This window comes from Bidens hawaiensis, unplaced genomic scaffold (genome assembly GCF_021521415.1).
Source record: "Bidens hawaiensis isolate Kalapana, Puna unplaced genomic scaffold, B.hawaiensis_p1.1 tig00008125_1, whole genome shotgun sequence".
NCBI lineage: Eukaryota > Viridiplantae > Streptophyta > Magnoliopsida > Asterales > Asteraceae > Bidens > Bidens hawaiensis.
In genome coordinates, this window is record NW_027491578.1 from 616639 (window position 1) to 640570 (window position 23932).

The 23932-nt window shown below is 35.4% G+C and overlaps 1 protein-coding gene and 2 pseudogenes across 2 annotated transcripts; 1 reads left to right on the plus strand and 2 right to left on the minus strand.

Moving 5' to 3' along the window:
• Positions 1-379: 379 nt before the first annotated feature.
• Positions 380-1885, plus strand: LOC143637124 (3-ketoacyl-CoA synthase 6 pseudogene; annotated as a pseudogene).
• Positions 1886-4117: 2232 nt separating this feature from the next.
• LOC143637159 (KH domain-containing protein At4g18375-like) lies at positions 4118-9949 on the minus strand. Of its 2 annotated transcripts, none has more exons than XM_077104608.1 (8): positions 9753-9949; positions 7903-8485; positions 7424-7825; positions 6530-6775; positions 6232-6453; positions 6061-6152; positions 5872-5953; positions 4118-4594 (listed from the first exon to the last, which is right to left on the minus strand). In XM_077104608.1, the coding sequence occupies exons 2-8, from the start codon at positions 8464-8466 to the stop codon at positions 4265-4267; spliced, it is 1938 nt and encodes a 645-aa protein (XP_076960723.1). In that variant the 5' UTR covers positions 8467-8485; positions 9753-9949; the 3' UTR covers positions 4118-4264. The 2 variants fall into 2 exon arrangements, with proteins under 2 accessions (XP_076960723.1, XP_076960724.1); XM_077104609.1 differs by having other exon boundaries at positions 4448-4594; positions 5872-5945.
• Positions 9950-21766: 11817 nt separating this feature from the next.
• On the minus strand, positions 21767-22264 carry LOC143637107 (uroporphyrinogen decarboxylase pseudogene; annotated as a pseudogene).
• Between the last annotated feature and the right edge of the window lie 1668 nt (positions 22265-23932).

Below are 23932 nucleotides of genomic sequence, written 5' to 3' on the forward strand. Positions count from 1 at the left end.
TTATATTCAAGAGAAGATTTATACGTATTGAGTCCCCCTCTCCGTGACGTTTTTGTCCAACCTTCTGTTTATATTAGTTTTTTTATACAATTTGCCTATGCAACAAGAGTCCTAGACACAATCATGTTCCTTTATATAAAATTTACATTAAAATCATTATAATTTTAGCTATAAAACAAATATAACTAATAATTCGATTAATAAGGATTAAACTAAAAGTCTAAAATCCTTAATTTGATATAAGCATTCAAAATATAATACAAAACTTTTAAAGTAGAGTTTATTATAAATGCAACGTAACGTAAAGTAGTAATCACATTTTTTTGCAATCTCATGCACATACAAATATCATCTTCCAAGTCTCCTATCCTCCTCAACAATGCCGGACAACTCTCCGGCTTTCGCGGCCTCCGTCGGCTACCGGTACCTCACTGATCACATCCACATCCTTTCATACTTCCTGATCATCTCCATCACCACCACCGCAGCCGTTCAACTCGATCTCATTCAACCAGCATTCACCTTCATCTCAATCCTTATCATCATCTCTACCCTTTACTTAATCTCAAAACCTACCCCGTCTACCTCGTCGATTTCTCCTGCTACAATCCATCAAAGGCATTGCGATCACCGTTCTCATTCTTCATGGAATCCTCCGAAATGATCCGTAAAAACAAGCGAAAAAGCCTCGAGTTCCAGGTCCGGATACTAGAACGGTCAGGATTAAGCGAAGAGACGTGTTTAGCGCCAGGTTTTCATTACATCCCACCTAAACTGACTACGAACGACGCAAAAATCGAAGCTGAACTCGTGATATTCTCCGCAATGGACTCATTGATCGCGAAAACAAATCTGAAACCTACGGATATCGACGTTCTAATAGTGAACTGCAGCGTGTTTTCTCCGTCGCCTTCGCTCGCAGCAATGGTGATAAATAAGTACAAATTGAGAAGTGATGTTAGATGCTACAACTTAACCGGTATGGGGTGTAGCGCGGGGTTAATTTCAGTTGATTTATCGAGAAGATTGTTTTTGAGTCATCCAAACTCTAATGCTATAGTAATTAGTACCGAAATTATTACGAAGGAAATGAGCGCGGAATGCTCCTTCCGAATTGCTTGTTTAGATTAGGCGCAGCCGCTGTTTTGTTATCGAACAAATGCTGTGAGCGAAACCGATCGAAGTACAAACTCGTTAACATCGTCAGAACGCATAAAGCTTCCGATGAGAAGTCCTACAAATGCATTCATCAAGAAGATCCCGAAGGTAATTTAGGTATCAAGTTATCGAAAGATCTATCGGTAATCGGTGGAGAAGCGTTGAAATCGAACATTATGACATTAGGTCCATCGGTGTTACCGTTATCCGAGCAATTTCGCTTCGTTTTTAATTTTATCGGACGGAGATTATTTAAGCGGAAATGGAATATTTACGTACCGGATTTTACACAAGCGTTCGAGCATTTCTGCATACAATCGGCGGTAGGGCGGTGATAAACGAGGTGCAGAAGAGCCTGCGGTTATCGGCGGAGCACATTGAGCCGTCGAGGATGATGTTACACCGGTTTGGGAACACGTCATCATCGTCGTTGTGGTATGAGCTTAGTTATATAGAAGCGAAAGGTAGGATGAAGAAAGGGGACAGGGTATGGCAAATAGCGCTTGGTAGCGGGTTTAAGTGTAACAGCGCTGTGTGGAAGTGTAACCGGAGCGTTGGAATGGATGGCGGACCGTGGGAGGACTGCATTGATCGGTACCCGGTGCATATACCGGAGGTGGTAAAACTGTGAGCTTTGATTACTTATGAAAGTTGATCATACTGTTGGAAATTAAGCTTCAAAATTATTATGTTGTATTGTTATTTGGTTCAATCTTTTGGTTATATATGAGTGCTACTATTTATCACTACATAAGATGTATATTTTTTTTACAAAGGCATCACAGCCTGCTTTTATAAACAAATAAGTTCACTCGTTATATTTTTATTATGATGGATAGTGATGACAAGTAGTGACTGCCATGGTGGTGGCGGTGGTTGTCGAGATGGGGTAACGGTAGTGGATACAGTAGTCGTGGTCAAGACGGTGAGGTAGATACCCGTTTAAGCTTAAGAATTTATATAAGAGAATGTACTTAGATTTTAGGAGTTACTTTAAAAGCTTGATACTTAGATTTTTCTTTTATCTATTCAACTTGTCACCAACACTTTTATCTGCTTCCTGTATAACCCAAAGATAAATGTATAAACTCAAGTTTGTTGACCAAAAATGAGAAGTATGAAAGATAAACAAATAAAAAGATACATGTTACAAAAAAATAAATGTTCAATTAAGTTGAAGTCATTGGTCATTTGGGACTAAATTGCCGTTATATTTGCAAATGAACTTTAAACAGGTCAATAGGAACATAACATGATTTTGAATATGTCCGGGTTAATATATATGAGTCATGTTCAATTTCTTCTGTTAACCCGTTAACTAGACACGTCTGGAACCCCCTATTTTTAATACACCAAAATAAACATATAAGCTAACTTTTTTTTAGCTCAATTAACTCTGTTTTAGGAAAAGATCATCATCATCACCACATAAATTTATTGGAAAATCGAGTTGCATTCAAAAAGAATATTGGATTTTAATAATCTCAAGTTTGACCAGTTAGCCGATATTAATCCAAATTTAAGAAATTTCATGTGACAGTTCCAACTTGCAAACTATTTTCCTTAACCGAGCGTTTTCTAACTGAAATCTAAGTATCTAACCCAGTTAGTTTTCTTAGTTTTCTGGAGACGTGGACTCTGACACAGCACAAACATTTGTAATTTGATGATTTGGCTGCCTTTGTGGCACTCTCATGACAACCTCACCACCACCACCCACCGCCTTCAGCCATCACCACCACCAACCCTAAAAAAACCCTAACCATTTTGGCTCTTGGTGGTGGTAGTGGGAGGAGGTGAGGTGGTGATGAGAGTGCCACATAAGCAGCCACCTCATCAAATAACAAATGTTTGTGTCATATCAGTGTCTACGTCACCAAAAAACTAACTGACGTAAATACCAATTAGAAAAGGTTTAGTTAAAGAAAACAATTTGCAAAGATATTTTTTTAAGTTTGGATTAATATTAGTCAACGAGTCAAAGCTAGGCTTATTATTATTAGAATCCGATATTCCTATTCAAAATAAAGTGTTTTTTTCCTCGCAAAATTAGAAAGTACTTTATTTCGAATATAACGCTACATAAGAATTTTGTGATGAGTGGAAGAACAAAAGCATTCATCCTACCTAAGAATTTAATAAGTTTTTTCAGAACTGCAACACACACTACCATATTCTACACTGTAAAATTCATCTAAATACCTACAAATACAAAAATAGGTTTGAACTTTGAACCCTCACCACTGTCACTGCGCCAAAAGCCTCTTGGTATATTATTTAATAACTGATATCATGATCTGACCCGTTAAAACTTATGGCATTCCTAACTATAATTGTAAAATTCTCAAAGAATGGTATTCCTAACTGTAAAGTTTAAAAAAAAGTAGATTTAACTTTTGGCTTTATTCATGGTCCGATTTAGTTCTATGCAATTCGGTAAATCGAGCCAAGTCTCAAGACCATATATGCTAAACCTTACGGCCACCTGCCTTAAACATTTGCCTTTTAGGCATGTGGCCACAAGGTTCAACACATATGGTTCTGACTCTTGAAACTTGGTTCGCTTTATGGGATTACATAGAAGTCATAGAACCAAAAAAGAAAAACACTGTATTCCTAACAAATGAGCTCTAATTGTAACTACCCAAGTCTATCAGTCTATGTAAGCCCGTATGCTAGGAATACAGTACTTTTCATTTTATTCGACCAGTTTGTTTTCAGTTCTATGTAAAGTCAATAACCCGAGCCAAGTCTCTAGAGTCAGGACCATATATGCATAACACATCAACTATAAAAGAGACACACTTGAGCCTAAGCTTTTCAAACATGGGAAATCACAAACCAATCCCTTGTGGCACATATACACCACTAATTCAAACCTAGGTTTGTGGATATCATATAAATAAGGCTAAAAGTAACATGTCAAGGCACCTAACCATAAGTCCCATACTTGTCCAACGACAACAAGACACGTCTCAATTTCTAGGCAAGAAACCATAGTATCATCTCCACTCAAATTTCTAAAAAAGTCGGACGGACAGCAACAGTTCTGACACTGGGTATCTTGTAAAAAGTTTGTAGATCATGGTACATAAATGACCCGAACTTAGTGTCCATACTGATAAGAACTTTCTGGGTAATGGACTTGTTGAGTGGGGTAGGGCAGGTAGTTAGGGTTGGTGGTAGTGGTGGCGGTGGTGGCAGTGGTGGTGGTGTTATATGATGTGTGTGAAGAAGAATTCATATCTGAAAAGGGACCTTGCTGAGTACCGTAGTTGTGATCATAGGTGGCAGTTAGAGGATGGCTTTGTACAGCCGGACCGCCATATCCTTGGTAGACATTGACACCATGAATGGCATTAGAACCAAGTATCTCAGAAGCGGGTTCCACACCAACAGTATACGGATCTTGGGGTTTTATCCCTGTTCCTGGAACCTACATATCAAAATAATTGGCAACTTTAACCTTGTTTCCATCAAGTAAAATAAACTTTGATCACTTTAGTATACAGGCAAATTACTTGGCCAAAAGTTGCCTAAAATTTAAGATATCCAAACACAAACATCACACCAAACATTACAAAATCCTAAGACACATATTAAAAGCTAAATCGAACTAGATTTCCCAATATTATTAGTTGACTTTGAATCATGCTGTTGATGAGATACGTATTTTTGGGGTGAGAACATGTATTGAGGCCAGTACAAGAAGCAGAAAACAAACGGTTGAGAGGTTAGGTTTCCATTGTGATGACGTGATAGATTTGATACAATTGGGTAGAACCCAAGGTGGGAAAGAGGTGCGTAGAAGCAGTGGTGGTGAAGGGTGGCCGTGGAGGACAAAGGTGGTGTGAAGATTAAGGTTATAGCCCTACCCTAGCCTCTCGCACTTTTGTCTTCCACTTCTTATACCAGCCTCAATACATGTTTTCACTACAAAAGTTCGATTTGGATTTCAATTTGTATATTACGTTTGATTCTTTTTTATAATGGATTCTTACATTATCAGTGCAAAACCAGGTCGTGACTGTGGTTTTGTTGTGAAAGTGAAACATGTGTGACGAACCGGTGATGGTGGGTATTTGAAGGCTACGCATCCAAAACAAACAAGCATACTCAATAAGATCCCACTCATAGCAAGGTATGGGGAGGGGGTGAGATAAGGGAAAATTTTCCTCTGACCCAGAAGATCAAGTGGTTGCACCACTAAACCCCCCCCCCCCCCCCCCCCCCCCCCGGCGGCTCAAAAACCCCTTTATTTGACATAAAAGGTATCACATATAACATAAAGAGTATATAAGAAAAACATAAATCACTTGGTTTTAACCCATTACTTGGTAACCAGGCAAAAAATTACTACTTTGCAGCAAAAAAGAACAAGTTACAATTGTATCTACACATGTAGGTATTTAATGCCATTTTCCCCCAAAATATTAATGGAGTAAAAGCTGACTTTCTTTTAGATAACTTGCATGATAACCATAAAAACATGCAGGCGGGAAGAATGATATGACTATATGAGCTACAACTTCAACCTTACAACTCTTAAACCTAAGTCATCATTTCCTATTATTATAGCTTAATCAATTCATTGATTTCACTTCAAATAATAGTAATGAAATACATACGCTACATAGCCAGCAAGTGGATGAGTAGAATAATGTCACTCGATAGTTTAGGTTAGAAAATTAGCAAGTTGAAGAACCAACTGACCTCCTTAATGTTGTGAATTCCAGGTCCCATACCAGAAATCTGTCCACTGTTTGATATATTCACGTCCACAGCACCTGAGTATCTTGTTTAAAACATAAAATATATTGGTGTAAACAACACACAACCAAGAAGTAAATAAACCACAAGATAATGAATCAGTATAGCAATATGAAATAAGTAGTATGGTACCCAGAGGCACATGGAGGAACCGGGTAACCATGAGGCTCATATTCCCTTGAAGGAGCCGGATAACTAAGAGGTTCATACTCCCTTCCACCACCCTTCATAAAAGGATCACTTTTGTTATGCTAATCGCTAATCTTAAAATGCTCATTTAACTGAATATGCATAATATGCTACCTGAAAAGGTTCATAGCCTAATGATCGACCACCCCGAATGACACCGGAAGGAGACGGTCCTTCACTAATTAAGTGTCTTGGTGGCATGAATCCTGGAACCAGGCCCACTTGAGAAGGCTCTGTTGGCCCAGTTCCAGGTTTTGCATCTCTGAGACATCTTGCTCTAAACCTTAATGCAATTTCAGACACGGCATCTTTAGCAGCATTGTAATTCCCAGAAACCTAAAAAGGTCAAAATGGTAAATTCACTAAATTGTAGGCCTTATTTAGAAAAAACTTAAGATTAATGATAACACACCTGCACAAGCTCTTCATCTTCATCAGCAAACTTCGGTCTTTCTTCCTTAGAGAAAACACGAATATCTGCTTTTGTTCTTCTTCGCATCTCATTGATTACATGACCTCCTTGTCCAATTATGCAACCGACTTTACTAGATGGAATAAGAAGTCTTGTAGTCATAATGCCTTTCTCACCGTGTTCATTCGATATATCTTGAATAGCGAGAACTGCATCAATTGTTTGTGACCTCGGGTTCCTTAAAGCCTGATATGATTCACCAAAAACATTAATTGATTATCCATTTACGGTACAAATTAAAATTTAAACCAATTAACTTATAAGCGACCATGAATTTTTTATTTTTTTTATTTGGTTAAACGAACGAGCATTAACACAAGGCTCGTTCGTTCATTTATGCTTGTGCGCATTCGTTTACGTCCATTCAATTGAATTCGCTTATAAATTCGTTTAAGCTCATTTATGTTTGTTAGTTTACATTTGTGTAATGTGAGATCATTCGTTTTCGTTTGTTAATATGTTCATCTAATTATTTTAGCCTCATTACAATTTAGTCAGTTTTAGTAACTTTTTAGGCCTCACACATTGTTAACATTTACTTTTAGTTTATTTTAGCTAAGTTATGTTCGTTCCTCTATGTTCAGTTATGTTTTTGAACGTTTGTTTATATTGTTAATGAACGAACATAAACAAACGCAAACACGTTCATTTTCTTAACGAACGAACACAAACAAGAAAAGTTCGTCCATTTATTTGTTCATGTTCAATCGTTTGTTAAGTTTTAAACGAAACACGAACATGCTCTGCCCGTGTTCATTTACAGGCCTACCCGTGGGATTCTGCCATCTCCAACTTGCCATGTTAATTATAGATAGAATTATAAATACTACTGACCTCAAATGAAGACACTCGAATCAGACGCTCATCACACCCTGCAAAACCTTCACCCACTTGTATGTTAGCTCCAGTTGCTTGCTGTAACTGTCTTACAGATGATCCTCCTTTACCAATCACTCCTCCAATTTTAGCTGATGAGCAAAGGATCTTCATTGAGAACTCAGATGGGACATCCTCACCATGTGCAGCAGCATAATCACCATTAACGCCGTTGGACCCAAATCTGATGGGCCCCATCCATGGCATGGGTGGTTCAGCACGCACAGACCGCTTTGCGGGGGTCATGTGACTCATGTTTTGGCCCTTAACGGTTGGAGGTTTGTCCTTGCGTGGATTCTGATGCAATAATGTAGACACTTGATATAGAGCCCCTTTTGCAACATCTGGTTTGGCTGATATCTGAATATTAATAACTTTTTAAGATTTTCTATATGCTAAAAAACAAATGTTAATTGTAAATATTAATAAAGCATTACCTGGACCAACTCATCAGTAGTCAAAGCACACGCAGGGCGTTCATCTCCAGGCATAACACGTATGGATGCACCAGTTTCACTTCTTAATCTCTGAATAACGTCTCCTTTTTTTCCCAAAACACATCCTACTGTATTGTTTGGAACAAGCAGGCGTGCAGTTATTGGATTATCACCTGATATATCTTCCTCAATTATTCTGTCATGAACTTTTAATAAAGCATCTTGAGCTGCACAATGCAGCTCCATATCATTATTCTCGGTGTTACTTTTTACTGGCATATCTGAAGGACTGGATATTGTTATTACTCTTTCTTCTGAACCAGGAACCGTTTCAGCAACTGAAATTTTAGCTTGGGTTTCCTCTCGCAAGGCTTTGACTATACCACCACCTTTCCCAATCACACCACCGATTTTTCTAGAATGGCATAATATTCTGTAGACTGTCTCTGGAGTCTTTGAGATTTCTGAAGACTGTTCGCCAAATTTCCCTCTTTTATTACCGCCCTTGTTAAAATTAAGGTTAGGGCGTTTCCTAAAGGAGGAGTTTCGCCTGTTTCGCTCCATATATTCACTAAATCTACAACTGAACCACAAACGAATTAAAGAGCCAACAAAACATGAAAGTAAAGTAACTACATCAATACGATACATAAGAATATGTGATATTGAAATAAACATTCAAAACAGTTTAGCATATAGGGTGTTCCACTTGTCGGGTTAAACCATAATAATATGAAAGTGAAATATCGTATATTTGTTGCCTGTTCCTAAGTATACCTAGGGCTAGCATGAAATGAAAAGATATTTAGTAAGGGAAAGGTAAATTTTATTGTTTAATTATTTAACTTCAGTAGCCGTGTGTGTGATCCTGTTAGTTAGTTAGTTACTTGTTTCCCAACATTACATGCTTCACTCCCAATTGTCAAATAGACGACATGAGTAATTGATCATAATGAATCTGGCTACATGCAATCATATAAGTATTTCTACAGCACACAACACAAACTGAAAAACAACCATGGTGTTCGCTACACATAACATTTTCTGCATGAAGCACAGTCATATACAATTATACACAGATGTAATAAGACGCATAACCAAAATATATCAACTATAGTAATAAAACTTACAAAAATGTTTTCTTGCCGATAGAACGCCAAAGTTTGTAGCGAATGTAGATGATAAGCTAATGTAAACTTTCTCACCCCATAAGCAAGTTTTTTTTATAGTAATGATAGCTTTCAAGTTCTTTACAAAACCTTGGTCAATATACAAGTGTCATATACAAATAACATGAAGATACAGTCGAGTATCTTTGAGCCAAAAATCAAACTTTCTTGCTTTTAGATAATTTTAAAAACCTTGGTCAACATACAAGTGTCATATACAAATAACATGAAGACAGAGTCAAATATCTTAAGAGCCAAAAATCAATCTTTCTTGCTTTTATATGCTTTAATTAATTAATAATAATTATTATTGATACTTAGACATAGACACTAAGTAAAAAAACTAAATAATTGTTAGAATCAAGAGACCTTATAATCCATTTGCAAATAACTCTAGTAACATTTTAACCTAACAAACACATATCCAATTTCTCAGTTGGTACTTTTAACAATATACTTGCTGCTCTAAAAATCAAGCATTACCTCCAATTGTTTACCATTAACCAACACACATTTCATATATATAACAGGATCAAAGTACATCAAACTGCTCAAATTGAACTCAAATTACATAATAATATTGTTACTAATTAGATGCGGAATATGATAGAAATCAGGATAATTGAAGCAATCTAGATCGGATTCAAACAAATTCAATTTATAATGAATAATAATACGTACCAATTGAAGAACCGTGAGGTGATAATTGACCGAAGAGATAATAATAATAATAATCTGAGAGGAGTTGTAGATTACAATGATGAGCTAGCTTTCGTTTCGTTTGATAATATTATTATTATATAATAATAAATAATAAAATGAAATGAAATGAAATGAAATTAGGGCTTGTTTTGTTTTGCCTTTGGGGATCCGAGACTGGTTAGTTAAGAGTTCTTTCAAAGTTTTTAATGTGAAATTTTCAAAAGAAATTTAAGTAATTTTGTGTAGTCACACGTACCATATGATTGTTGATATTTATCATAGGAATTTTACAATTTAATGTGACTAACTAACTACTTTTAATTAAAAAAATATATAAATAAGAACTGTGTTTCGTGAAGTTTATGGTTTTGAGTCGGACTTTACAGATTTATTCTTACTGTTTATCAACTAATAATATCAATGAGAATTCTGTTAGTTTTTATGAATTGACTAGCCTAAGTGCCCGTGCGGTGCCGCAGGTTCGCACAAATTATCCCCTCGTATTGATATGTAGAGTTTGGTGTGGTGTAACACATAATAAGTGTCGGTACATGCGTCACCTGATGACGGTGCGCACGTAACCCAAAATTGTATGCGTAACTCATGTAAAGCTAGTGCGCGTGTAACGAAAGATTATACACGCATAACCAACACAGGAATGCACGTTACCAACATTAAACATGCTCAACCAACACCGCCCATGTAATTCACGCTGATCTAGTGCGGGGCGTTGGGTTGAGCACTTTCCAAGATTGAGTTACGTGGTGCTTTCCAAGATTGAGTTGCGTGGTGCTGGACACGCATTTATCTGCCCCGGTACATGTAAACAATGGCATCCGCGTAACCAGTTCGAAATCAATAAGCAAAGCTTAATTATACAGTAATTTCAAATATATAATTTTTTACGGTAACCCATTTCGGCCCGAATCCCGTTATGACCCGACACCGTTCTAACCTGAAACTTGTTCTAATTTGACTCCTTCGACTCAAACCCGTACCAACCAGACCTGAACCAAATTTACCCCTTTTTTTCGACTTGTTCTGACCCTAATCCAGTTTTACACATCCCGAGCTTCTCCAACTTGACATGTTGCCAGTTTTAATAGGTAGCATGTTAATATTTTAAACTAAAAAAGTATATCAATAAGATACTCAAATTAAATAGAATAAAATGATCGTTTTTATGACGTAATTGGTTTTGTATTAGGAGGTGCATGTATAACTTTTCTTTAAATTTACATAAAATGAGTGAAGTTGAGGGACATGTCAAGTACGTATGTTATGATATTTTACTATGTTTGATTTTGATTTTCTCTAGTACTAACAAATTCTGTTTATATGTAACCAACTTTAAAGGTTCTTATAATACCAAATCACAAAAACTAATTCGATCTTCCTAGCAAAATATTTAGTTTATAGTTGGTAATTTGTATGCATCACGCTTGAATTTCCTTTAGCAATAACATAATCGGTTTCAAAACTTCATTATATTAAGATGCCTTTAGAAAGAATGCTGATATCATTACAGTTAACGGGACAATAATCAACATTACTTTATAATATTTAAATGCTAGGTTTTATCAGATATGATAAAGTTTTGAGAGAAAACAACCAAAATGAGAAAAAGTAAATCAAAGTCCCACATTGTCTAAGTGTGAATACAAACTAAGAGGGTTGCATATTTAAAAGACAGCATGTTAAGAGAAAAAGGCCAAACCTTTCTTGGCCTTTAGACTAAGATCAAGTGTAGCAATATGTAATACATAGACCATCGGCTCACTCCTTCAGAATAGCTTGTTGTTCGGGTATTTGAGCAAGCCTTGGTCGTCCAGTTCATAGTTGAATACTTTAATGTATATCGCTTATTTATAACATGTAATTTTATAGCTTTTGTCTGAATGTTTGTTACCATTTTATACAAACTCCAATAAAATTATGTCAATTCTCACTTTTTTTATAAAGCGAAGTGGGGTATTTTACCCATTGAAAAGAAGTGGGAGATTTTACCAATTGATAACTCAATACAACTAACTACCGCCGTCGCTGCCACAAGCACTGTCAGTAGCTGCTAGCTTCTGCCTCTACTGATGTTCTGCAACCTTATAATCAACCACTTCACAAAACCAAACCGGATCAAGAACACAATTTTCGCTTTCATAAACAGCAACTTGTACACTCTCTGTAAGTTTAGCAACTTTTTGCAGTTTCTTCTTTAATTATGTCATTAGTTAAACCCTTGAACTCAATATGTTTCATACAGATTTATCATATTTTCCACTCAAACAAAATGACATATCATTAACAACATACAAAAGAGAAAGTAAATATATAAACAAATACAATGAAATAAACAAATGCATCATATTCCTTTTACCAAATACAATGTTTCTGTTTTATTGTCACCAATCCTACAAATATATGAATATGTCCATTGTTCTAAAAAAATATTTGTCCCCTTTCTCCTCTACATCTACATATATTAGATACGTATATATCTACATTTGATGACAAATACAAAACAATGACAAAAATTACCAACAAATTGTGTACGCGAGCATCGTGATCGATTTCTTTTCTTTTTAACACGAAAAACAATTTCTACCTTCCGATGTTAGAATTAGGTGATGACACTCGGGTCTTTATTGGTTTCAGCTTTAATCCCATGCTTTCAGGAGAGAGTAGCTCTAGGGTGATGCATGATGGGCTTAACATGCTTCTCGGTTTGCCAGTAGACGAGCTCGGTCTATAAAGCCCATACCCCATTAGTAAATATTCTATGGGTATCAACATTGCATGTGATTGCTCTTCAGTCACCATTGATCCATAAACCTGTACTTGTATTGGTAAAAGTCAAAATCGGTGTTTTAAACTTTAAAAACAAAATTTTGATACAAACTTTTAACCTATTAGAATTTAGAACCATTAGGTTTCACATAAATCAATCTTTGCATCAATATATCATTCATACCAACCTTGAAAGTAGAAACCAGCAGGTTTGACTTTAAAAGTCAAAGCACTTCATAGTGGTTAAAAAATAGACTTTAGATAGCATAAACTTTGAATTGCTTCATGTATGAATTTGTTGAGTTATAAATCTTTGATACAAACTAAACATTGTCACATCAAATTTTTAACTTCACGTCAAGGCTGTCAAAGTCAAACCTACCACTTTCAAAATTCAAAATTAGAACAAAATCCTTATGCCTTTTTACCATAATTTCTTCTTATAGAGTGCTACTTATGTGATATAATAAGGATATCAATCTTTATCACTAAAACTAACAAACTCACATCACAATAGATTTCCCTTTAGACCATTACATGAAATTATACAACATGCATAAAATATCATGTAAAACTCTAAGAAAATGGTTCTTACACTACCCTACCATTGTCTCATGCCTTATAATAATAATAATATAATTTAATTATGATAATAGTATAGTATAGATGCATGGATAGATTCTATAGATATGTAAGGCCCCGTTACCGGTAGCCCTACTTTCGTGTTGGATTTATTCATAAACACAGTTCTAAATATCAGAGTTAATTAAAACATTTACGCGGAATATAAAACTTTCATAAAACTTTACATAATTCATAACTTGTCTCAAAACATCCTTTGTCTTTCAACATTAAAGCATTAAAATTAAAACATCATAAGTCTTCAGATGCCAGATTCTTGTTCAGTGCCATGTGTCTCCTCAAGCGAGCTGCCTCGTCCTACTCACCTGCGTGCATACTAAAAGTCAGCTACGCTGAGTGAGTTCTAGTTAATCACATAATCATACAATACATTCTTACGCTTCATACTTAATCTCTTAACTTTCTTTCATATACACCTAAGTGCTTTTACTTTCATTTTTACTTTCATACTTTCTTTACATTCATAATCATACGTTCATTTTTACCTTCATGCTTTCCTTACATACATAATCATACTTTTTAAAGAGCCTTTCGCCCTATAACCTCACAGATATTATAAGGGTCTGGTCCCTAGTTTTCGAATATTAGAAGGGTTCGATTCCCTAACATCACAGATATTATAAGGGTCTGGTCCCCATCATCACAGATATTATAAGGGTCTGGTCCCTAGTTTTCGAATATTAGAAGGGTTCGATTCCCTAACATCACAGATATTATAAGGGTCTGGTCCCTATCATCACAGATATTATAAGGGTCTGGTCCCTAGTTTTCGAATATTAGAAGGGTTCGATTCCCTAACATCACAGATATTATAAGGGTCTGGTCCCTATCATCACAGATATTATAAGGGTCTGGTCCCTAGTTTTCAAATATTAGAAGGGTTCGATTCCCTCTTCGTTACCATACGACCATACATCATACCTCGAGTATTAGTAGGGCTCGGTACCCTTTTCGTAACCATACAACCATACATCATACCTCGAGTATTATTAGGGCTCGGTACCCTTTTCGTAACCATACAATCATACATCATACCTCGAGTATTATTAGGGCTCGGTACCCTTTTCGTAACCATACATTATCATTTCTTTCTTCTATTATCTCTATCATGTTCATACACATAAACATACATAACATACTTACCTTATACATAGCGTTACAACCTGACAGTACGTGCAATATCCGAAGATCGTTCACGTACTATCAAGCAATCATTCATACATTTCACATACATAAGGCATACACTTATCTCTTAGGATAAGTGTATTAACAAACATATTGAGTATGCACACAGCCCCGAAAACGTAACACATAAATGGGGCTAGAAACTCACCTGAACACGGTTACGTTCTCCGTTGATCGTAATCCCTTTCTTCAGTTGTGCACGGCTGACTGTATAACAAGTATACATATCAATTTAACTATCACTACTTATAACATCATTCTAGTCTTAATTACTACCCACAACGAACGGGGGTCCGGGGGCAGCGCCCCTGGCAGCGGGGTCTAGGGGCGGCAGCCCCTAGCAGGGTCCAAGGGGCAGAGCCCCTGGCTGGGGTCGAGCTGCCAGGTCAGCTTGGAAAAATTTTATTTCCATTAACTGTCTTAACACATTTTTCATTAGATTTTTAATTTATTTTCTAATTGAACTTGACTTTAGGCAAAGTTAACCTTAGGCGAACTTAGCTTTAGGCGAAGTTACCAGCTAGGCGAACTTAGCTTTACAGCGAAGTTGCCATCAGGCGAACTTGGCTTCAGGCGAAGTTGTCATCAGGCGAACTTGGCCTCAGGCGAAGTTACCGGTTAGGCGAACTTAACTTTACAGCGAAGTTGCCATCAGGCGAACTTAGCTTGCATGCGAAGTTCATCAGGCGAACTTAGCTTGCAGGCGAAGTTCGTCGCTTTGAAGGCGAAGTTGCCCAGATGAAGGCGAAGTTGCCCAGACAGCCGCTGTTTTAGTTTCTGATCGGCATTTCGAGCGATTTTAACACCCTTGCTATGGTTCAATATCACCCACTACGCTACCCGACCATTTTTGGTCGTTTATACACTAAAAAGCTTGGATCTTTAAACTTCAAATATCAAGAATCATACCTTTTTGGGCTTGTTTGGATCTCGTTTACTTGCTTATCACCACTAATCGCTCTCTCTCTCACTCGGGTCTGCCGGATCTGCCCGGATCTGCCTTCGGTCCGGCGGCGAAGTTAGTGTGGTATGTGTGTGTTTTTGGAGTGTTAGAGAGTTTGGTGAAAAATGAAGATATTTTGGGATTTTGGGGGTATTTATATCCCCGAAATCCCATTCTCATTTAACCCCTCTCAATTAATCCAAGTCCAAGACCCGCTCCTTACCCGATATTAATTAATTACGCGAAATCACTAAACATAACTTCTTTTATTCATCATTAAAATTTTAGGATGTTACAAGATATTTAGGTATTTTTATTATCTATATTTAATAATAATTATCACTATCATCATCATCATTAATAATGCATTATTATATGAACTTAATGTAATATAATTAATTATTTGTGCATTCTATATGTAGTTAATGTAATTATCATTAAATATTAGCTAAAAGACAATAAACCTTTTGTATCTCCAAAGGGCGGAATAGTGATTTCACAACGACCAAAGCTTCATCAAGCTGTACCAAATGCTTTAAGAATGGATTCAAGTGTTAGCAAATTACTTTTTATACCCAATTATGAAATGTCGGTTTTGTCCTTGTCATGTAATTGTGAAATTACCTTGGTTGCCCATCACTCTTCCTTTATATATAACTAGCATAAGTGCCCGCGCATTGCGGCAGGATCATATTAAGGTGTTGTCGATGACGTGTTTGTTGGTATATCCGTAGGACCAGTTGGATCAGTCGAACCAGAGTCAAGAACCAGATAAGTATATATATTTTTTATATAATTTATGTAAGGCCCCGTTACCGGTAGCCCTACTTTCGTGTTGGATTTACTCCTAAACGCAGTTCTAAATATCAGAGTTAATTAAAATATTCGCGGAATATAAAAGCTTTCATAAAACGTTTCATAACAAAACACCTCTTGTCTTAAAACAACATATTGTCTTTCAAAATAAACAAAACATTAAACTTAAACGTCTTGAGTCTTCCGATGCCAGCCCCTTATTCAGTGCCACGTGTCTCCTCAAACGAGCTGCCTCATCCTACTCACCTGCGTGCATACTAAAAGTCAGCTACGCTGAGTGAGTTCTAGTTAATCACATAATCATACAATACCTTCTTACATTTCATACTTAACCTCTTAACTTTCTTACATACACACGTAAGTGCATATACTTTCATTCTTACCTTCATACTTCTTTTACATACATAATCATACGTCTTAAAGAGCCTTTCGCCCTATAACCTCACAGATATTATAAGGGTCTGGTCCCTAACATCACAGATATTATAAGGGTCTGGTCCCTAACATCACAGATATTATAAGGGTCTGGTCCCTAACATCACAGATATTATTAGGGTCTGGTCCCTAACATCACAGATATTATAAAGGGTCTGGTCCCCAACATCATAGATATTATAAAGGGTCTGGTCCCCACCATCACAGATATTATTAGGGTCTGGTCCCTTTTATTTCGTGCAACTGTTTCATACATGTTTTTACATACTTTCCTTGACAATACGTGCAATCTCCGAAGAGCGTTCACGTACCATCAACATATCATACATACATTATGCATACATCATATATACTCATACATACATATTATCTTACGTCATACATATCAATCATACCTCTAACTACCACCTGACGGCGCATGCAATATCCGAAGATCGTTCACGCACCGTCAAGCAATCATTATACATAAATCATACAAGGCATACACTTACCACTTAAGGTAAGTGTATTAACTATCACATCGAGTATGCACACAGCCCCTAAAACATAACAAGGAAGTGGGGCTAGAAACTCACCTCAAGGCGGTTGCGTTCACCATTTACGGTTATTCCCTTCTTGAGCTGTGCACGACTAACTGTGTAATAATTATACGTTTCAGTAAACTATCACTACACATATCGTATTTCTAGTTTAGTTATTACCCTCAACGAATGGGGGTCCGGGGGCAGCGCCCCTGGCAGCGAGGTTCTAGGGGAGGCAGCCCCTAGCGGGGTCCAAGGGGCAGAGCCCCTGGCTGGGGTTAAGCTGCCAGGTCAGCTTGGAAAAATTTTATTTTCATTAACTGTCTTATCACATTTTCCATTTGCATTTGAATCATTGAATAATATGCTACTTAAAAGTTCAAGGGTTTATTTGTAATTAAATCATTCTTTTCTAAGTTCAGGGACTGTTCTGTCATTCTTTCAAAGTTCTGATTCATTAAGATGCTCCTTAGCGAATTGGTGTTCATTCGTTACTTCTGTCCTTCATAACGAACTGGCTAATTTGTTACTTCATAACGAACTGGCCTGTTTAGCGAATTGGACCCTCATAGCGAACTAGTCCTCATAGCGAATTAAACCTTATAACGAACTGGTCGACATACGAATCGGACTTAACGAACTGAAGCTAGTTCGTCAGTCTTTCCTTAACGAATTAGCTAGCGAATCGCTTCTAGTTCGTTATATTCCCTTAGACGAATCAGCTAGCGAATCGCTTCTAGTTCGTTATATTCCCTAACGAACTAGGGTTAGGTCAGGGGATGTCAGAACATTCCCTGACACCCGTAACCTCGTATTAACTTTTCCGGCGCCGCCTTTCCGGCGCCGCCATTGCCGGAAAACCGCCGGAAAAACGCGAACTCACCGGAAAAAACGAGTTTTAACTCGTTTTTCGCCGTTTTTCGCCCCGTTCGATCCAGATCTGAGCTAGGGTGATCCCTAAGCTCATCATAGGTTCGGTTTATACCCGAATCCACCCGGATCTCGTGAATTAAACGGTTTAACGGTGTCGGCTCGTCATTTCATGATTATATCTAACGGATTTAAGCTCAAACAATAAAATACTATCATTACCTCGGGTCGGTTCTCGTTTTCCTTCTTGATATCGGTTTAGAGAGAGAGAGAACTAGAGAGAGAATCTTAAGTGTGTGTTTTGGATGGTGTAAGGGATATGTGTAAATGAATTAAATGGAGGATTAAGGGTATATATATTTTTGATCATGGGCTTAAGCCCATGGTCTTTCCTTCATTCCTCCATAACCCAAGTCCATAACCCATATCCATTTACCTAACACAAGTCCATCTCGTATTCTATTCAACTAAACCGATAACGACCCGCTATAAAATAAACGAACTTTATTTTATTAATATATCCGAAAGTAGGATGTTACAATTTAGTATATAAATTAATATTGATAAACCGTTAAATTAAATAATACCATAAACTTTGTTTAGAATAAAACTAATTGAAGTATTATCCTTGACTTCCTTGATCATGAACTAACTTGATAACATTATCTACCATTGTTGGACGCATGAACGTCATACCCAAATATTTTTAGTTACATGAATCAATAATCAATTAAATATACCTTAACAGGATGATTAAGCTACATTTAATATGTTGGTTCAATATTTTCAACCAAATGATAAACCCAGGAAAATGGTTTTCATACACTTAAAAACCAACATGTAACTGGACTTTTGTCATTTTCTCTTCTTTATTTTGAGCAAGCGTGACATAAAACGGTTTATTTCCATTATGAATTTCAATGTTACTTGGTTTGATAACAACTATTTTCCTATCCATACCCGTAAATTATATATTAAGTCTAATGTATAGTCAAATTATATTAATTACTTTGCACGGTTAAAATGTATATTAACATTACACATTTTAGTTTAAAATGCCACTTAGCGTGTGTTCGTTTCACAGAATTCATGGGAATTCAAAGGAATTGGAATTAAAATCCCATGACATGGCGTGTTTCTTTCGTTGGAATTGGAATCTTAATTTCATTTTGGTGTGTTCGGTTCAAAGAATTGGAATTGGAATTTAATTCCTTCAAATTCCTTTAAATACATGGATTTCAAATCCTTCCAATATGTGGAGGAATTTAAGGAAATTCATTGGAATCTTATCTCGAGTTTTTTTTTAACGAGGAAAACGAATAAAACATTTTAGCCTTGTTACTTTTTTTGTTTTTAATTTATATTTTGAGTTATGAATTTTTTATTATTATTTTTGAATATTTTTAAGGGGTTTTTGATCTTAATATAAAACCCATAAAAAATTTCAAATAAAATTAAAAAAAATCATAACGAAAAATATAAATAAAAAACAAAAACTCTAAAAAAACTAAAATAGTTTCGTTGTTATCATTGTTAAAAAAACCTTCTTGATTTCTATTCATTTGTCAAACGAACACACTATAATGTATTTGGATTTCAATTCCCCTCAATTCCAATTCCTATTGGAATGTTCATATTCCAAATCCAATTCCTTTAAATTTCAAATCCTATGCAAATTCCAATTTCATTCCATTCCATTATGTGAAATTGACGCGCCCTTAGAGTTTGAGAAGCTATTTAAGGAGTTAAATGCAACAAAGAAAGACCCTATACTATTTTCATTGTTGTCCAATATTACCTATTAAATTATCTCAACTCATATAAATATAAAATTTAACAAAACCTTAAAAATAATTGAGCAACAAAGCGACAATTGTATCAAACTCAAAAACAATTCTTTACGTAATCCAACCTGCCTTATGTGACATATTGTTGTAGAGATTATTTTCAACCGGCGTGTGAAAGGCGTCGTACACCTGATGGGTTTATTCTAATACAAGTCACATTGGGTCCGCCAATTATGTTTCAAATATCAACACCCTAAACTTCAATCTATTTATCGACTTGTATTCATTTTTATATGTTATTTTACTATTATCTTAGCAGTTTCTCATGGATTAAAAGATTAATGTGTGCAAAATTAAGGAAAATTCAAATCAACGAAACGAATTAACACACTTATAAAATAACTCGTTTTGACCCGAACCAGGTTGACAACTTTTTAAAATGGCCCGCTTTGACTTGAACCAAATTGATACCTTTTTAAAATAACCAATTTTGAGCCAAACCAAATCGTTACGATTTCAAAAAGACCCGTAAAGACCCAAAACAAATCGATACGTTTTTATATTGATTTGTTTTGAGCCAACCAAATCGACATGCTTTTAAAATAACACATTTCAAACGAAATTTAAATTGACACCCTTATAAAATGACCCGTTTTATGGTATTCGAATTAACACACTTTTAAAATGACTTTCTTAAACTGGTCGTGTTACGTGGCATGGATACTAATTGTTTTGTGTAGGCTATCCTTCGTTTGCAGTCGACGTTCAGGCAAAGTATGTCCGTCGACATTTGAATGTTTCGATCTGGTTCGATTCATGGTCTCATCTTATAATACTTAAGGAGCTAATGAAACTGTCTCAATTCCCCGACAGTCGCACCAAAAAATTGACTTCCGTTTATTATTATTATTATTATTATTATTATTATTATTATTATTATTATTATATGGTTCACAAGGAATGCATCGAATTCAATGCACTTGGTATATTCTAGATCATGAATATAATTGTCCATTCAATCTATTACAACATACGCTGTGTATTTGTGTAATTATGAAATAAACTTATCAAATTATATTTCCTAATCATGAAGATAATTATATTACCCTAAACCCTAACTTCTATTCTAGCTAATACCACCTTTTTAAAGGTGTTAATTTAACTCACAAGACAATTTTATAATATCCATCTATTTGATTCACGCCCTGTGTATTATTTGTTGTACTATAGGAATGAAGACATGTAAAAGCTCTTAAAAAAATTCTTAACATTCCCATGCTATATGTTTTATAATATAGTATAGATATAGTAACTATAGATATAGATAATATAGATTATATAGATATATTTGAGTATTTTTATCTTATATGAACTTAATGTGATAATGTAATTATTAATTATTATATGCACTTAATGTAGTTATTAAATTATAATTATCATTAGTTAAAAGACCATAAACCTTTTGTATCTTCTAAGGATGCAAGAGTAATTTTACAAAATGTGAAGCTTAATCAACTTGTACCAAACGCTTTGAATACGAATCGAGTGATTGTCAAATTACTTTTTCTGCCCAATTATGGAATGACGTTTCTATCCTCATGCTCAAATTATGAAATTACTTCATTGCCCATCACTATTCCTTTATATATAATATAGATATAGAATATAGATATAGATTTTCAACTTGTGTACGACCCGCCCTACTATAGCTCGTTTCATCAAGAAACACCATTATAAGCAACTCTTCTTTAGTTGTTGAGTTACTTGTAGAGCAAGGTGAAAGTTGTATCATTATTGAGTTATGGATACGGTTAGCTTTTATTTTCAACTTTATAATGAAAAGCCATTAAGCCAATTCCCAAAGTTACTTAAATATATTGGCCCAAATCATAAATAGTTAATGTAAGATGGAAAGAATAAACAATATGTGACATATTAAACTAAAGTGCAATGCAACAATACTAACATGTAACAAATAATTTAAAGTCATGTCTACAAAAAGCACTCTTTTTAGTACCTAAGACTTTTAGCAACCTAAAAAAAATGAGCAACATTTTCTTCTGGTGTGCCTACAACAATCCCATGACCAAGATTCAATATATGTTTGCATTTCCCTGCTTTCTTCACGGTATCATGTATCCTATTGGCGATGAAATCTTTTGACCCGAACAACACAACCGGGTCTATGTTCCCTTGAACCGCTATATCAGAACCTAACCGTTTCCTGCCTTCAGCCATATCCACGGTCCAGTCCAAACTAACCACATCCACCCCGGTCAAAGGTAGCCATTCCAACAACCCACCTGACCCACTTGCATAAAGAATTAAAGGAAGATCCGGGTGAGTTTGTTTAACCGTGTCCACGATTCGTTTCAAGTAAGGCAAACTGAATTCTTCAAAGTCAGTCGGGCTCAGCTCGGTGGCCCATGAGTCAAAGATTTGAACTGCTTGTGCACCATTTTCGGTTTGGTATTGAATGTATGTAGCCATTGAGGTTGTGAATTTTTCAAGCAGTGCGTGTAGGACCAGCAATAGTGAACCGACTGACTAACATTTAACTTATGAAATATGAAATTTTGAATTATAATAATATAATGTAATAAATTAATCACCTTAAGCTGTGAGAAAGCAAGCCTCTTAATTTTGGAAAAGTGCTTTGATGATCCGCCTTCGACGCAATATGATGCTAGAGTAAAAGGAGCACCAACGAAATCTACAAATTTCCAACACTACCAAAAGTGTTTTTACAAATTTCCAACACTACCAAAAGTGTGCTTAGTTTAGTCCGAACTTTACACTATCATCTTTTTCCTTAGCCCAAATCGCCTCAACTTTTCCTTATTACATCCTTCTAACCTTGATAAATAGTGTATAGAGGGTATGAAGTTGTTATTCATTGGTATGTATGTATGTATGTTTATGTAATAGAAGCACAAGAATGCACTATATATAGGCTAACAAAGTTAATAGAAACATAATGACACATGAGAGTTAAGAATGTGAATAGTCACCATAATAATGATAATATGTGGATAGTCATCATAATAATGATAATAATAATCTATAATAATAACACATGTAAACCATAACTTTTTGTTTTCTAAAGGATTGAAGAGTAATGTCTCAAAAATTGAAGCTTCATGATGTTGTACTAAGAGCTTAAGAGTTGATGAATTCATTGACAAATTACTTTTCTTGCCCTATTATGAAATGACATTTTTGTCCTTGAACTCTAATTGTGAAATTACCATGGATATCCATCACTCTTCCTTTATATATAATATAGATATAGATAAAAATACCTCTAGTACTAAAAATAAAAGGATTAAAAACAAAATTGTGAGTCTTAAGAGTATTTTTCATTTTTAATTTTCTGTAGTTTTTCTAAAAAATACGTTTATCTTTAAAATTTTCACCTTATAAAAGCTCCACATATCTAATTCCTTGTATTTAACTTTGTTTAATTAAACAATAGTTCTTTATTTTTTTATTTTCACTCTTTTCCACTATATTATGAACGAGTACATGAAGTGAACATTTGTTCCCTACACTATTCACTTCGTACATTTACTCTATATTATGGAATCAAATAACGTGTAACAATTTATTAAAACCTTAAACTTTTCTTAAACCATAGGGATATGGATAACCAATGACATAAGGATTCTAATACGAATGCTTTTAGGAGTGATCAACTTTCATACATAACTTAATTAACTCAATAAAGCAGCCTAATGTCCGGATTAGTTTAGTTCTGATTGGTGCAAATTATATACATATTGTTATTGCATATTATTTTGTAACTTATAATTGCGTCGATTTGGTTATAGAATTTGTGGCTTTATATTGTTTTTATATCTTTGTAGGTTTTGAAGACACCTGGTGATGCAATACGTTTTGGAATTACGTGGAATACATATAATGAAGGTCGAGTTGTTAAACTAGAGCACACGGTTGTTGCAACAATCAACATTGAAGAATAATAGATAAAGAAATAATTATAGAATAACTTTGATTGTTATCTTGTATATTGTTAGTTTGATTCTATCCCGAAATAGAGGGATTTGATAGTCTATATATTGTAAACTAATTATTGAATGAATCAAGATGGAATTTACGTCTTTCATGGTATCAAGCCATCCCTCCTCCCACCCTAAACCCTAGCCGATCTCCGGC